Source organism: Pteronotus mesoamericanus, unplaced genomic scaffold (assembly GCF_021234165.1).
Source record: "Pteronotus mesoamericanus isolate MK-2021 breed Mesoamerican mustached bat unplaced genomic scaffold, CSHL_Meso_final scaffold_99, whole genome shotgun sequence".
Classification (NCBI taxonomy): domain Eukaryota; kingdom Metazoa; phylum Chordata; class Mammalia; order Chiroptera; family Mormoopidae; genus Pteronotus; species Pteronotus mesoamericanus.
In genome coordinates, this window is record NW_026555330.1 from 6,830,640 (window position 1) to 6,847,609 (window position 16,970).

Below are 16,970 nucleotides of genomic sequence, written 5' to 3' on the forward strand. Positions count from 1 at the left end.
GATCGATCACTGAGTGTATTGCCACTAATCATAACCATAACCAGTTATAACATAAACATAACCAGATATGTGCTGTTACACTTTGCAAGTTCAGCTTGGCTAAAATCACTTGGAACTGGGGCATGTGGAAGTAACACAAAGTTTTTGTAAGTAAAGCTTCCCTTGCCAAGCTCGACCTCTGTTTCCCAGTTCCCCAGAAGGAAAAATCCATGGGAATTATGGTCATGTGATCTGCCAGGTTTGGGGTGAGGCAGGAATAAAGCCTTCACTGTTCCTAACTTCTTGGGGGGTAATACAGTGAGTTGGTAGAAACGTAAGTTCTTCCTAGAGGTAAAAGAAAATTTGTGACTGATAAGAGAATAAGGCCAGGGCCGAGGTGGGTAGGGATGGAATCCGTGTAGTCACATTTGTGGACGAGTGGCAGAGAGGAAGGCCTGGGGGAGACTAAGGATCCGAGGAAATGCAGGTGTGGGCTCAGGTGGTTTAGAAGATGCCAGAGAAGGGAAACGGCCTTTGAAGAACTCTTCTCTTACTGGTACACACAGTTTGGGTTCAGGTCTCTGTTGGTGAGAGTAATTCCTGTTTATTGACATTAACGACTGCCACTACGACTCTTGGAAGCCTAATCAAAGGCACAATAGGAAGGACCATCCCATTTTGGTTGAATGTGAGCAAAAGGGACAGCCTAAAATAGAAGGTGACTACAGAATCCGAAACGTCACACGCAGAGCTGGTCACTAGGTCCTTGACAGAGCAGCGAGCACAGACTTGCTGATGACAGGTAGAGTTGGACTCATCTTGTGTTTAAGGCCACATACAAGCATGTATTTTTCCATTTAATTTCTCTGGTTCAAATGCCTGAACGCTGGCATAAATGCATTTCCCTTGCTTCTTCCTTGTTCTTACTCTGAAGTCCGTTGCCCTGGTCCACTCTGCAGCTTTAAACCTACTTCTGCCCACCCCCAAATTCCACCTCTGATTTCCAGTCCAAAGCGTAGGAGGCTCGCCCTTGGCTTGTGCTCAGATCCACAAGCAAACACAGGAAGGCCAGGGAACTGGTCCAGGTGGCACCAGACACTGCGCTGATGCCCGGGGTATTTCACCAGCCCCGCAGGACCGTAGGAGGCCAGCTCTCTGACACGCAGCTGCACAGGCATTGCCTGTGGGTTCGCCACCACATCATAGCTGCAAAGTTCCCCAGGCTCTGCTTCGGGCTCCCAGCCGTGTTTCCTCTGAGCAGCATGTTAGAGTAGGAAATTGGGGGCTGGGTGGGGGCAGTTGGGAGCGTCCCTGTAGTTTCATTTATCTTCAGAGGGCTCCAAAATACGCTACATCTGGACCTGGAAGTAAAGGCTTGGGTCCCTAAAAGGCGAGTCTTGTTAACTCTGGACAGCAAGGATATTGCGCCTTTCACCTTTGTATTTCAGTAGTTGTTTGACTTAATAACTGTATCTACAAACAAGATTTGTTCCAAAATACACTCACAAGCATTCCTTGCAGTAAGATGCACACTGAATGCCTTGATGTATTCTGGGGAAGCTTTGGAGCATCTAAGGAAAGCCAGCCCATGTGGAAGCAGCTGAGAATTCGTGACCAATGGCTGTCTGTAGCGGGTTTCTTACTGCAATCTGGGTCACACGACACTGTTAGACTCTCCTGTGCGGGAAACAGATTGTGTTTAGAAAAAAGGCGAGCTACCTCCAGTCTCAGTTTTGAGTTTCAATTTCTCCAACATCGGCAGCCCGTACAGCAAGGTTTTAGAAAAGTAAAGTGTGCAAACCAGTCTTGGACCCAAAACACATTCTCTTGAGTTCTCCATCAAAAATGGGCAATTATGGAGTTTTTCATCCGCGTCGTTCATGACATGGTCGCCTTACTAGTACAATCCAGAGTCGGAGAGGTGTGACGGGGAGGAGAGGGGGGGGTTAATTTGTGCTAAGAGACAACGCAATCCAGGCCCCTGCAATGCGCTTTTGTTTCCTGGAGTCAGATTGAACGTGGTCCTCAACGTATTCTGGAAACTCTCTTGTCTCATATAATGTCCTGCAGTTTCAAGACGGACTAGAACAGTAAAATTCAAAAGCTTTGTACATAAAGAGTTTAATCCCCAAACAACATCCTTTAGTGTTCTGGTGGGTGCCTAGTCAGCACCCTTGGCTGAAAGTGCCTTCAGTGAATATAGACATTTCACCTGTCCCTTTCCATGTTGGGTGCCAGGTTCCGGTCAAGCACATCCCTTCAGGAGACACCGTGTTATAAGCGTTAGGAACTTCCAAACTGAACTTTTCCATATTTCCCTTACCTGGGGAAAATAACGAAGCTTCTTTGGACACAGTTCCATCAGATAGCCTTTTTTGAATTGTCTCAGTTTTTACATTTAAATGGTATCTAGGAAATGATGGGTGTTTGGATAATATACATTTTAATACACATCGAAATAAACACATACATTTAAAAAGTTTTTAAAAATCCTCATGCACAACCAAACATCATCTTTTACGTTCAATGTTGGAAAACGCTGCTCTAGTCTATTTCCTTTATTTGAAAGGCAATGATAAGGCTCTCGGAAGTTCACACGGATCGGTGGTCAACACTCTGGGTTCTTATATCATTTAACCAACTAATTTAGTTCCCTCGTGCTTCTCCAATTCCTTCATGATACTCATGGAAGATTTGGTCAAAAGGTTTGGTCGAGACCACCACGGCCTTGTCTAGCTAAGTGCTGTAAAATGTGGAAGAGGGCGCACTGGGGTTTCTTCAGTAAGTTGCCCATAAGACATTTGTAAATGTCTTTTCTCATTTCATGGGAACAGGCTAAGCCCTAGGGAGGACTGTTGCTAAGGATCTGTGTGGGTGTGTAAAGATACAAAGCGATGGCCGTACTTTTCCACCGCAAGAACTCGGGGAGAAGGATTGAGAACGAACAGCGCGACATGGCACACTGATTTTCAACACACCCCTCTTTCAGCACCTTGCTATTCATCATCTGCCGTACGCACGGAGTCGGAGCTGCCAAGTCTTCGGCACGGTCATCCCTGAATGAAGCAGAGGTCATTCCTGGGCATCCATTGTTATACCGTGGCATCCATCTCAGCACTATCGGTCACTTTTGTAGGTATGAAATGGTTCGGTCTGAGATCCGGCCTTGCCCACTGCTGCAGAACAGGAGCCCAGAGGACTGAGCCAGGCGCAGATGAATGCGGTTCAGATAAGCAAACTTGGCTCTGAGATGGGTACCGCGTTACTGGCCAGTGCCCCTGGCAGGAATCTGGGTAGAAGGGCACAGATCTAGTGGGAAATCTCAGCCATGTGGAATCTGGGGGCAGGGATGGGGTGAAGGGAGGCTCCGGAAAAGAGAGAGGCAGGTATTCCACATCAAGGAGGTCTTCAAAGACAACCAGGAAGGCCCCAGAAGCCTGGCAAGACTGAGTCAGGACCCAGGCCCTAGGAAACAACAGTTCAGTACACAGAACAGGAAGAGAAATCAAAGCAGAGACCCAGTAGCAAGAATTAGGGCCCATGGGCTAGAAACTGGGCAACAAGTAAGAACAAGGTCCTTATGAGTTAGAAACTACACGAGGGGAACTCTAACCCAACGGTGCAACTTGCTGCCAAGCCTGATCACTGCTGCTCTCAGGCGGCTTCATCATCTCCTGATTCAGGGGCATATTAGCCAAGGAGCGGAGGGGGCCCTGAGTATGCAGGTGGGACTCCTGTTTTCCCTGTCACATCCATCCAAGCGGGATGAGAGAGGCACACCTGTCTCTGAGAGAAAACCACATACTAGCTCTTGGGGGTGTGGTCCACCCTTCACTAGACTGGAAGCCTCTTAAGGGCAGGAACTGCGTCTCGATCACCATTGTATTAGATGCCCTAAGGAGTGCCTAGCAGGGCCCGGCACCTGCTCAAGGAGTATTTGCTGAACAAACGGAGACACAGTCTCTGTTGGGTAGACATTCCACGAGGCTTTCCCAGTCTCAGGGAGCCGTCCTCACCCTAAACGTTCTATCCCCTTCCTTGTTTTTATTCTGTGATACCCAAGTAAACTGCTGACAAAAAGGTTGATTCTCCCGGTTTCTTCTACTGGAAGTGAAGCAAGTTCAGCTACTAGTCATTGTTATTTTTCTGTGTCATTTTCTCTATTGACATCTGGTTAGTGCCTCAGTGACATGTGGATTAGGTGAACAGTGTAAAATAAATCTCTGAGGACGGGTGTGTTGGATACACTGAGCACATGATGTCGGGTCCCCCATCCCTGAGAGTCAGATCCTGAAATCTGGGACCTACCCATGGCCTGAGATTTCCTGTAGAAGAAGAAAGAAATTGATGGGCCATAAAAGCATCTGGCTGCAGACCTATTTTGTTTATTTTTCCTGTTGTTCTGTCGTAGTTTTAAAATCCAGCTCTAAGGTATCCAGAGTCGTCTTCATTATATCCCTTAGGTGCATGACACATTCTCGCAATGGGCTCATACACTGACTCAGGCACTGTAGACTCACACAGAAATTCAGGGTTTTGTCGCCTCTTGAGAAATAGAAGAATCTTCCAACATTGGGTCCATTTCACTGTGTGGCTGTCCTCAGTGGCTACTGAGCAATGTCCCTGTTCCTACACTCTCTGCTCCCCCCTGACCTGAGACGCTTCGTATCAGCTGCTGAGTGTCACTGGGCTTGAACAGTTATTACTCTAATAAAGTGGAGAGTGAGGCACTTGATCGTGTCCCCTCCAGCCATTGACATCCCCTGCCTGGTGACATCTGAGTGTGAGAACCCCGCTCTGCTGGGCAACTCGTTTGGTCCCCCTGCCCACAGCTGCCATTCGCTGGGCCCTCATTGAGCTGCCAAGCGCTGATCTAACCCTTCTCAGACATTATCTTTTTAATCCCTCTAAAATCCTATCGAGTAATATGAGCGACTATTTCCATTTCACAAGTGTGGAAGCTGAAGCTCAAAGAGCTGAGGAGCTTGCTCACGATGATAACACGTCTCATTGGTTACCACGAAGATTCACGCTTCGGTCTGCCTGAGTCCCAAGCTGGGGCTTTAAAACTTTCTATTACATGCTTCCCTAACCAGCAATCTTGTAACAATAGGGTTACTGCTCCCATGTGCTGTTTCTCCCTCCTACTCAGTCCCTGCAGGTCGACTACCAGGAGGAGGGGCCGGCGCCGCCCTGCTCTGGCCTGGCCGTGGGAACACCTGCTCCACGCCACTGTCTGATGGCGGTTTTGCTCTGTTGACCCTGAGAGCCAGAGAAGGGAGGATCAGAGGTGCTGGGGTCGCTGTGACCGGGTCGGGGGGGGCAGCAGCCCATTAGTCACTGTTCCCCGTTTTGCTTGCGCGTGTGACTGGGCCGCCCGGTGCTGTCCCACGGTGGTACCCGGGGAGCCCATATAAAGGGCCGCGAGCTCTGGCCTCGCAGCGTCCGACCACAGCGATGGGGAGACTGCTGCTGTGCGCTGGTGAGTGTGTCACTCAGCCCCGGCTTCAGGGCTTGTCCTCTCCCTGGGCCCCAGGTGGCCTGGATTAGGTCGAGCTCAGACAGGGCCTGGTGAAGGGCCAGGGGGCCCAGGGAGGAGCAATCGGAGGGGTGGCCCTCAAACCTGGCTACACGTGGAACACTCTTAGGTCTGTTTCCCCCTCGGACCAATGAAGTCAGAGTCCTTGTGGGGAGGGGCCAGGGTATCAGTGCGTTTCAGTTTGCAGTTTGTAGGGCTGGGGACCACTGGCCTAGAGCCTTTGCTGGGACTTCTAAAAGTCACTGTTGTCCCTGTGCACAGCACTTGTGTATACGCATGGTATTCACTGGCCTGAAAAGGAGCTGAAATAGGTCTCGCTCCACTGACGCAGCCTAGAGATGAAGAAACGAGTGAATAGTGTATGTGCCTTTGTCCACTACGGCGTTGGGTTGGTGGGTCCCCAGAGGACCAGGGGGCGTGCTGGGGCGTGTCACTCACTCTGGGTGCATCACTCGGGGCGCGCACTGACTCTGCGAACGACTGCTTCCTTTGTTTCCTGCAGGGCTGGTTCTTGTGCTGCAGCTCCACGCTGGTAAGGATGCTGTGCCCTTCCCGCCCCCCCCGCCCCCCGCCGCCTCCGCCGCCGAGCCTGGTTGATCCCCTGGCGGAGCCGTGCTCCACAGCGAGTGTCCCCGGCATCCTCCCCCTGCCTTGGCCCTGGGTCTGGGATCACTGGTCCTATACAGTTCAGCAGAGGATTCTCAGTCACCTGCTGTTTGTGTCGCTCTGTGTGCTGAGATCCAGGCCTGAGGACCCATTCTGACCAGGAGTTCTAAGGCGTTCTTGTCCTTCTGGGACCTCAGCAGTGGAGGACCTCGGCGTAGCTTTGGGGTGTAGAGAGGGGATGTCCCAGTGGCCTGGCCTCTTGGGCTATGTCCACACTGCTCTGTGGAAGCTGCGCTCCATCCCTTCCCGTGGTCTCTGCCAGCTAACGTGTGCCCTTCCTTGCCAGGTGCTGCCCACAAACTGGTGTGTTATTTCACCAACTGGGCACACAATCGACCTGGCCCCGCCTCAGTCTGGCCCCGTGACCTGGACCCCTTTCTCTGCACACACCTGATATTTGCCTTTGCTTCAATGAATGACAATCAGATGGTGGCTAAGGACCTCCAGGATGAGAAAATTCTCTACCCAGAGTTCAACAGGCTCAAGGAGAGGTGTGTTCATATTGAACGTGGGGGTCATATTTGCAGATTTTACAGATGGAAGAGAATCAAGCCTTTTCTCCCATTACTTGCCAATGTTCCTCTGATTCTGCTAGTCCCCGCCTCCCGTCAAGCAGGACTCTGGAGCACCCCTGAGTTGGGAACGCCCCGTTGATAAACACCCAAACTCCTTCTTGCCCCCTCCCTTCGTGGTTGCTGCTGCTTCTCCCTGGAATGTCCTTCTTGCTCTTCTCGGCCTGGCTGCCCCCAGCTCGCCCTCCAAGTCCAGTGGTGAGGACTCCACGCATCAATTGTGCTAAAGTGCTTCAGGGAGGGCCTGCCCATTGCAGATGCCTCACAAATGCTGGCTTTTGTATTGCCACTTGTCACCTGCAACCCCCAAGCTGTGAACCCCCAAGGGAATGGGCAGTGTCTCCTCTATCTTTGTCTCCCAGCAGCTACGCCAGGGCCCGGCTGAGAGCTCGCGCTCAGTAAGCGCTGTGTGAGCATTCCTTTCCCCACACCTCCTGGGTTCTCTCTCTGTCACTGTGTGAATGGTCACAGGAGAGCAGGGCAGAAACCCCTGTCACTAGACCACAAGCCCCCTGAGGGCAGGGAGGAGCTTGTCTGTCTTGCTCACTGTTTTATTTCAAGCACCTACAGCTCTCAATGGCACATAGTGATCGCTCTGTGAATATCTGTTGATTAAGAAAACACGTGAAGAGCCTGGCTGGTGTAGCTCAGTGGATTGCGTGCTGACCTGTGAAACAAGAGGTCTCTGGTTCGATTCCCAGTCAAGGAACATGCCTGGGTTGCAGGCCAGGTTCCCAGTAGGGGGTGCTTGAGAGACAGCCACACATTGATGTTCTCTCCCTCTCTTTCTCCCTTCCTTCCTCTTGCTTAAAAAAAAAAATATATATATATATATATAATATATATATAAATCTTAAAAAAATATATATATAAATCTTAAAAAAAAGAAAACAAGTGAAGAGAAACATTTCAAGCTATGTTTTTCTTTTCCTTCTCATGGGGACACCATGGGGGTGGGGAAGTTGGGCGGACTTTGGATAGCCTAGGGCTTCCCAGGGGCAAAGCCTGTGGGTTGATTACTCTCCTCTGTTCGCCTCTGCTCCCCTTTCCTGTGCTCCACTCTCCTCCTCCTCTCCCACCCCTACTTCCCATTGTTCCCCGAATGAATGACACAATCAGTGTGCCTGCAGCTGCCCACTGGAATGTGGACCCAGCAGGCAGACTCTCTCCCACATCACAGGAACCGGGAGCTGAAAACTCTGCTGTCCATCGGAGGCTGGAACTTTGGCACATCAAGGTGAGAGTGTGCTGTCCCCACCTTCTCTCTGGGGTTGGGGGTGAGGGCAGGTGGGAGGGTGGAGCAGGCAGGCAGGAAGGAAGTCAGGACCGAGCAGGGAGGCTGGTGGGGGGCGGGGGGCGGGGCTGCAAAGCTAGTGCAGGCACTTTCCTGTTCTCGACCTGGCCCTGGATTCAAGGGCCCCCGGCCCGTCCTCTGTGGTGAGGGAGAGAGAGACGGGGGAGTTCCAGCGGAGGATGAGAAAAGTCGTGGGGGAAAACGAGGGGCAAAATGGGGTCCTCATTATTGTCCCCTCAACCCTTCATAGAAGGTCGGGGTTTTGTTTAGGACAAGAAGAAGAAACACCAGGCCTCACAGGTCCTGGGTCTCCTTACTTTATAAATGGGTATTTATATAAATATCCACCTCACCCTAGAGGAAGGAGCTTCAGGAGACGGCGGCCTGGGAGTGTCACGCTGCACCCCTGCGGGACAGTGGAGGGAGGAGGGACAGACGGGGCCCTGGGTGGGAGCTGGCTCCGCCCACCCCAGGCCCCGCCTCTCCCCTCCAGGGCCCCTGAACCCGGGCTTTGTGCAGATAGGAGCCTGAGGGCTTACACACACACACACCAGGTCGCCGAAGAGGCTCACAGAGGGCTTGTCTGTATGCCACACTTGCAGAAAAGAGAGCAGGAGTGAGAGGTATTAAGGACCTGGCCGTGTTGCACGCAGGGGTCCCTCAGGCATCACCCGGCTAGGGGGTGGCGGACAGATCGTGGGGCACAGGCCTGCCTCACTCTGAATCTGGGGGAGAGTCTAATCACTGCACCCAGAACTAGCCCAGAATTGCTTCACGCTCGCCTCCAATAAATTAGTAGTTTTCCAATAATGTAGGAAAAAACAACAACAAAAAAATCAAACAGTCGATGAACAAAAGAGCAAAGAGGCCGGGTCCCCTACCAGACCCTGGGCCTCTAGGACCACGTCCTGCAACTGAGGCCCAGGTTAACTCAGAGGTCTTTGTGGAAATGCTGGCCCCTGGCTGGGGTCCCCTCCCTTAGCTCGGTCAGGGACAGAGCATTGGTGCCAGGACAAGGGGAAGGGGCCGTGTGAGCTGAGCGCCTGGCCAGCAGGCACCATGTGTTCTGTAGCCATTGAGACAGAGATGCTTTCCACCCCAGGCTGGTGCCTATCTGTGCCTCCTGCCCAGCGCCCGGCCCGGCTGAGGTTTGCGCCTCCTCCCTACTGCCTGGATGCCCCATCCCTGGGTGCCCAGCCCCTTGTGCCGGGAGGGCATTTTAAGGTCTGAGAGTTTCAAAGACCCGCCTTCCTCTCCTCCAGCCACATCCCTGTGCTCTTCACGGGACGGGCACCGAGGACCTTGCAGGAGGTCATGGTTCTACAGGGAGGGCTCCTGGCCTGACCCCCGTCTCCCTGCAGGTTCACCGCCATGCTGGCCACAGCCGCCACCCGGGAGAGGTTTATCGGCTCAGTTATATCCCTCCTGAGGACACACGGCTTCGATGGTCTGGACCTCTGCTTCCTGTACCCGGGACTGAGAGGCAGTCCCATGCATGACCGGTGGAATTTCCTCTTCTTAATTCAAGTAAGCCTAGCCTGGCAGCTCCCGGATCTGGAAGTGATTCTACTTTTATTGTGTGCGAGCTCGTGGCAGGAGGCCAAGGGCAAGAGCAGGAGAGAGCGGTAATGATGTCCTTTTCCGGCCATCGGCCTAGAGCTGTTGGGCCAAAGAGCTGCTGAGCAGGTGTCCTGGGGTGGCTTCTTCACCGTTGCATCCAGGTCCTGCTCCAGTCCTCTGGCTAAGTGATGCTGTCCCTGGGCAGCTTCCTGGACACCCGCAGGCAGGCGGTTGGTGCCCTGTGCTCCCGAGCCTGCCTCCCCCCCACCCCCATTAAATCGCTGACCATGTTGACTCACATCTGCCTTTCTAAAGGGCCCACGGACAGGGCCTGAGTCTGACTCACCTGTACGTTTCCAGAGCCTGGCTCAAGGGGCTCACGAATAAAGGTTTCCTGGAGGGCGCCCTCTTCCCCTGACTGTGTTGTCTGGTTGCCTCTCGCCTCCCACCCCACCCCCAGGAGCTGCTGTCGGCCTTCCAGAAGGAGGCGCAGCTCACTGTGCGTCCGAGGCTGCTGCTGTCCGCGGCCGTCTCTGGGGACCCACACGTCATCCAAACAGCTTATGATGTGCCCCGCCTAGGAAGGTGAGCGGGGGCTGCCTTGGAGGGCAGGAGCGTGCAGGGCGGGAGGCCTTTCAGCTCAGAACCCAGAGCCGCCCAGACACTGCCTTGAGCTTCCTGCGTGGCTGACCTTGTGGGGACGGGCTGAGGAGCGAGGGTGGGGACAAGATCGGGCTCCCTCAGGCCCCAGGCTCTCTTTAGGAGTCAGGGGGAGGGGATGTAGCACCGGCCCCCAAAGTGTCATACGGGGTAGAGTCTCCCGTTTGGCCCACTGCTAGGCCTCCCAGGAGGCGATCCCACAGGCCTGGCCTCTGCCATCCCAGGGTACACCTGTGGACATTGGCTGTGTGGCAGGTGGCTGGCATCGAGAGGCAGCCGAACCACCAACCGCTGGTGCACAACCATGCACAGGAGTGCCCAGCCAGGCCCAGTTTTCAGGGCACAGGGCTTCATGCAAAAGTTCCAAAGCCAGACGAGGAAGAGCTCACAACTCTTTCTGGACAGGCCAGTTCTGGACTGATTTGCTCAAATTTCAGGAATCAAGTATTTACAGATGGGGAAACTGAGGCAGATGCAGAACAAAGACAGGACAGGGCGCTTCTGTGTGTGGCTACACCAGGGAGAGTGGTTTCAGTGTAAGCAGGGGCGGGAGAGACCCAGCGGGGCGGGGCTAAGGGAGTCCCACCTTCACCCAGTGTGGGGCGGGGGTGGGGGGCTTAGGCCAGTTCGCTAACCCGGCTAAGACTTGGTTTCTTCATCTTTAAAATGGAGACGGCCTGGGTACTTAGGGTATTGGCTGGGTTGAAATGCGGTTGGGTAATCCATGGAAGGCCTTGTTCCAGCGACCTGGAAAGTGCTCAAGCGCACTTCGTCACTATGACAGCTTCCTGGATGATGTGGGTTTCCATGGTCCCTTGAGTGGCAGACGGACAGAAGCTCTTTGACTGCTGTGGAACAGTGCCGCTTTGCTTATGACAACTTTTGCAGACCTCTGTTAGCATTTGTATCAGGCCTGAGGGCCTTGGTGTTCTTGTCTGACTCCTGCTTGTTTCTGTGGATACTCTCAGGGATAGCGTAGGTCCCGGGTCGCAGTTCACAGGTAGTTAGTAAGTCAGCTCATCACAGTGCTAATGTGCTGGCCAGCTAGCCAGCACATTAGCACTGTGATGAGCTGACTTACAAATCCAGCTAGCCCAAGCTTTCTACATATTCCTCCTCCTGCCCTGTACAGACTCCTCGACTTCATCAACGTCCTGACTTACGACTTACATGGAAGCTGGGAAAAGTTCACAGGACACAACAGCCCCCTGTACTCTCTGGCTGGAGACCCCAAATCTTCGGTAGGAGAAGGAAGCTCTCAGAGGCAGCCCGGACGCCTGCCCCCAAGCCCAGGCCACAGTGACAGGAAGGGTTTGTTCTTCCCATGTGCAGGCAAACGCCATGAACTACTGGCGAGGGCAAGGGGCCCCCTCGGAGAAGCTCCTCTTGGGGTTCCCCACCTACGGACGCACGTTTCGCCTCCTCCAAGCCTCTAAGAACTGGCTACAGGCTGAAGCGGTGGGACCGGCATCTCCGGGGAAGTACACCAAGCAACCTGGCTTCTTGGCTTATTACGAGGTGACAGGAACAGGATATCACCTTTTTCTTCAGGGGAAGTCATTTGAGTCCTTTGTAAGGGATGAGGGGCCAGGTGGAATCTGAATGAAGGGGGTACAGATATTCACCCCTTAAAAGAATCTTAAATGTCACATAAGTCAATCCTGACTTACTATTTGGCCTAAATAAAAATCGTTATTCTTTGCTATATATATAATTTTAAACATTTGCAAGAGTAAAAGAATAGTATCACCTCCTCTTCCCCCCGCCACAGCCACCCGTCACCCTGCTCCATCCACTCACCTCCCCGTCCACTCACCTCTCCTGACCCCTCTTGGTTCACCGCTACTCCCTGACTCTCTCCGTCCCCACTACGAGATTACTGTGAAGCAATTTCCAAAACATCCTCTACTACAGAGCCTTTCTCCTCTACTCCAATTCTACTTCCTTAATCCTAATCTCGAGGAAGCTTGCTATTTTTGTGGAGGAAGGACTCAAAGAACCAAGGGAATGTAAAACCCATGAAAAGACAATAAAAATCCCAGAGTATGTCTAGAAAGGTCTTATGGAGCAGGTAGATTTTGAGCAGACCTTTAAGTACAGGTAGAATCCTGATGGGCAGGAAAGAGAAGATGGGAAGGACCGTCCAGGTAGAGGACAGTAGGTACCAAGGTACATGGTGTGTGGGCGCGCCAGGTGGAGGGGCCAGTGCCTCTCCAATCTTTGCTCCGTGCTGCCCTGAAGGCATGTTTTCCTGCTAACCCAGTGATGCGTAGTGATGAATGAGAGCAGGCGCAATAATGTTCTTGAAGGACATTATGGGTCACAGACATTTTGATGAAACTTTTAAATAATCAAAAAACAAAAAAAAAGAAAAAAAGAAAAAGAGACTTAGACACTAACTTCTGCAGCCCAGCTCGAACGCTTCCGTTTGCAGGGAGGCGCTGCCTTCAGGTGCTTGATTGATTGCAATGACCTGCTTTTCTTTGCCTTCGAGAACTTTAAATTCGTTAGATTCAAAAGCTAGCTTGATAACTACCTAGATGGGGCAGTTTATACCAACTGCTGCTGGACAGAAGAGAGATTTGTTCATGAAAAGTCTTTGGAAAAGATACAGGTTTGGCCAAGGGTTGGGTGTGCTTCTGCGAGGACTTCGTTCTTGGCATTAAGGAAGCCACCCGCCCCGTGGTTTGCTTGCCGTTTCCACCATGGACATTGGAGGGAGGGGTGCAGAATAGGAGGATTGTATTCAGAACAGCGGGACGCCCTCTGCAAGAGGCTCCCCCTCTCCCGCTTTGGTCCCCCTTCTTCTCGCCGCCCCGTGAGGGACTCTGGACTGTACTCCTGGACGAGGGACAGTGTGTCTGCTGCCACTTGTCCCCATGGCCCCTCGCAGAACTGACCCAGGATCCTCCCGGCAGATTTGCTCCTTTCTCCAGGGAGCGAAGAAGTGGTGGATTGATCATCAGTACGTCCCTTATGCCTCCAAGGGGGAGGAGTGGGTTGGCTATGATGACGCCACCAGCTTCAGATACAAGGTGAGCCCTGGGTTCTTTCTTGATCCAGCATGTAGTCTCCCTCTGGCTACCACGAGGCCCTGGTCTGTGCGGGGGTGGGGGGGGAGGGGGGTGCGGGGGAGGTGCGTGCGCGCGTGTACAGAGTGGAGGAGGAAAAGGTGAGTGTGAGTTTCAGGCATCCCCAAACTGAATAAGGCCTCCTAATCCCATCTGGTCCAATCCTCTTATTCTGAAGAGAAGAAATCTTGGTTGGCCAAGCTCCCATAGCTGATCAGTGGAAGAGGCTAGACTCGGATACAGGCTGTCCTCCTGACCCCCCTGCCGCATTGCCTCCTGGGAGTCCGTCTTCTGTTTTGGGCCACGTGTCCCGTCTAGAGCATGGCCAGTATAGCAGGTTGACTGCCTCCTCCCTCCTCAGGCATTGTACATAAAGAGAGAGCACCTTGGCGGGGCCATGGTGTGGACCTTGGACCTGGATGACGTCAGGGGCGCTTTCTGTGGCACTGGCCCTTTCCCCCTCGTCTCTGTGTTAAAGCGCCTCCTGCTGCAGGCTGGTAAGTAGCTGTGACGTGGAAGCTGGGGTCGGAAGCCTAAGCAGCCCCTGGGTGCATCCCTCCTGTTAGATCTAAAGGCTTTGGCGAGGCAACGCGGCTCTGAGAGAAGAGAGTAAGCTTCGATTGTAGCCTTGGTTTGGATGTGCGCTCCACTGGCCCACTCGGAGCTTGGTTTTCTGTATCTGTCAAAAATGGGAGCAATCCTTAGGCCCCGGACATGACACAACAACCAAAAGGGATGTGGAATGAAAACTGCGAGCTCGGAGTTAGCACTCAGGAAATGCTAGTGTATTTCTCTGGGTTTTTTCCTCCTGCCTTGATGGACCAAGGGCCAGAGAGGGAAATTAGATTTCTTCTGATAGCTCCTGGATACTAGAGACTGCCCTGGCGGGACCGGGACCCTGGCACGCGAGAGCCGACAGTTTATGAGGCTTATTGTGCGGATGAGGAGACGGGGCTCAGAAAGGGAAGGCAGCTGTCAGGGTGGAGACAGGACTCCTGATTCTGTATGACACGCTGTCCAGAGCAGCCTCCTCGGCCTCAACTCTGTCCCTAGTGTCTCCCACAACAGGGCACACGGTCAGTTTCTCCATGAGGATCCAACAAATAAGGACTTAGGCCCTGGGGGCCCGGTCTGGCTGAAGGGGCCGTCAGAGAGGCCAAAGCGAGCGCCTGGGGATAGAGACCTGGTGGGCTCCTTCTTGGGGCCACTCACTGGGAACACAGCAAGCCCACGGAGTGCCCGTGGGTGCCATCAGTTCCCCGGGGTCGTGTGCCCGTGATGAGGTGGGGGGGGTAGGGCCTCTGTGTGTGGGGATTTTACCTATGCCCTCCAGTGCGCCCCTATGCGATCCTCCAGCTCTGGGTTTGGAGGGCAGGGACTTTAGCCGGAGAGGTGCCAGCCCCACCGGGAATTACGGGATGGGGAGGAAGAGGTGGGACTCTCATCCTGTTCTGATGGTTTTCTGTAGAGTCCAGCTCAACTCATTCACCAAAATTTTGGCTCTCATCTGCTGTGAATTCTTCAAGAACTGGCCCTGGAAGGCTGACTGAGACCAAGGCACTGATCGTTGATGCAGGGGGTTTGCTCCCAGGAGGGGTGAATGTGACCAAGGCGCTGACCACCGATTCGGGGGGTTCGCTCCCAGGAGGAGAGGGCGTGGCCACTGAGACACAGAGAAAGACTGAACATATGACCACACCCCCCAGGGGCGGGACTGTGAGCCCTGCCAGGGGAACGGTGCCCTTTGTAAGGCCTCCTGTAGTTCTACAAGGGAAGACTGGGACCCCTGGGGAGAAGACCGTGGCCCCTGGGACCCCTGAGTAGATACTCTGGCCTCTGAGCGTCTCCTGACTGAGACCAATGGAGTGAAGGTCGTGGTCCGTGGAAGGAGCGCAAAGATGGTGGTCATCCCGATGGGAGGACTTTGACATCTGAGGGGGACGCTGACCCCTGGCAGTTCACTCTGGTCTTTAGATGGAGGCTGAAAACAGGATTATATCCTACAGCCCGTCATCCAGCCCCCAGGACACACGTCCCTGGCTTTTGACAACTTCTTAGTTCCTGTTGACAGAAACCACTCTGTCAACCTGATGACCCTTCCAGGTCCTCTCTCTCTCTAAAGAAAGAAAACCTAGAAAAGTCTGCTGCGGATCAAGGAACCTGAGCTCTCTTGGTGGAAGATGCTGGGGAAAGCCCTTGTCTTTTCTCCTGGGTCACCTGACAGTAGCCACTTGTGCCCAGCCATTCATCACCATTCATGGGGGAAGCAGGTCCCAGAGCCACAGAGAGCTCATCTCTTTCTGTTGAATAAACTAGAAACAAAGAATCCATCTGAGTTCTCGGAAGTCTTTCTTTCTTTTCTTTCTTTCTTTCTTTCTTTCTTTCTTTCTTTCTTTCTTTCTTTCTTTCTTCCTTCCTTCCTTCCTTCCTTCCTTCCTTCCTTCCTTCCTTCCTTCCTTCCTTCCTTCCTTCCTTCCTTCCTTCCTCCCTTCCTTCCTTCCTTCCTCCCTTCCATTGATTGGGGTGACATTGGTTAATAAAATTATATAGGTTTTGGGGGTACAATTCTATGAAACATCACCTGCATATTGTGTTGTGTGTTCACCACCCCAAGTCTGACATTATTTTCTTGAAATGACCTGTACAACCCAATCTCAGCTTCTCCTTTTCAAGGCCACTCTCCTTTACCACTATTTTGGGAAGAGAGAGTTGTGTCCGCCCCGCACGATGGTTTCTACTGTGTGCTCCTCTCTCTGCCATGAACAACCTCTCATGTCACTGTTGGTCAGAACCAGGATCTCTTCTAGAATTTTCCATTATCCTCAAGGGAGGCTTGGAGAAGGAGGGAGAAGTTGAATCTTCCCATTATATTTCCTGCTTGGTAAAATCTTAATTGTCTCTGAAAAAACTTCCCCACTCACTCTTCCCATAAGAAGTGATTGAGAGGAGAGCAAAACACAGTCCTTTTGTGTGTTACCTGCACGCTTCTCCTAGGTCTCCTCTGGACACATCAGTTCTCACATATACACACTGCAGTCTACCCACAGGGGGTCTTCCTGGCCATGATGGACCCTCATAAGTTAGTGTAGAAACAGGACCAATTTCTAGCCCTTGCCTTCTAGGAGACAATGATGCTTGGAGTGGTTGTCATACCTATCAGTGATGTTACGTTTTCTTTTTTTCTTTTTTAAATCCTCACCTGAGAACATGCTTACAAAAGAGAAGTAAGGGAGAGAAACATTGATCAGTTGCCTCCTGCCTGCACCCCGACCAGGGACCAAACCCGCAAATTTAGGCACATGCCTGGACTGGGAATTAAACCTGCGACCCTTTGGTCTATGGGATGATGCTCCAACCAGCTGAGCCACACTGGCCAGGGCTGATGTTCCCTTGTCTTTTGGAAGTGCAGCCTCCAAGTCTCTAAGAGCAGAGTCTCAAATTAAAATGCCTGTGAGGCCAGGCCCCCGGGCAAAGTGACTGGGACAGGCGAAGGATGTACCCACATGTGTGTGGGTTCATGGCCACAGGCACATGCTGCTACAGCACAGATCACAAATCAGTGAAGCTGCATAACAAACCGACCCCCAAACGTAGTGACTTACAAGTCAGGTAGATAAGGAAAGCCTAGG

The 16,970-nt window shown here is 52.7% G+C and overlaps 1 protein-coding gene across 1 annotated transcript; it reads left to right on the top strand.

Moving 5' to 3' along the window:
* Nucleotides 1-5,436: 5,436 nt before the first annotated feature.
* On the top strand, nt 5,437-15,165 carry OVGP1 (oviductal glycoprotein 1). Its single transcript, XM_054564790.1, has 11 exons — nt 5,437-5,461; nt 6,021-6,050; nt 6,471-6,675; nt 7,937-7,993; nt 9,412-9,577; nt 10,071-10,195; nt 11,403-11,511; nt 11,603-11,788; nt 13,189-13,305; nt 13,703-13,838; nt 14,810-15,165. Exons 1-11 carry the CDS (start codon nt 5,437-5,439, stop codon nt 15,163-15,165), a joined length of 1,512 nt encoding a protein of 503 aa, XP_054420765.1.
* The last annotated feature ends 1,805 nt before the right edge of the window (nt 15,166-16,970 follow it).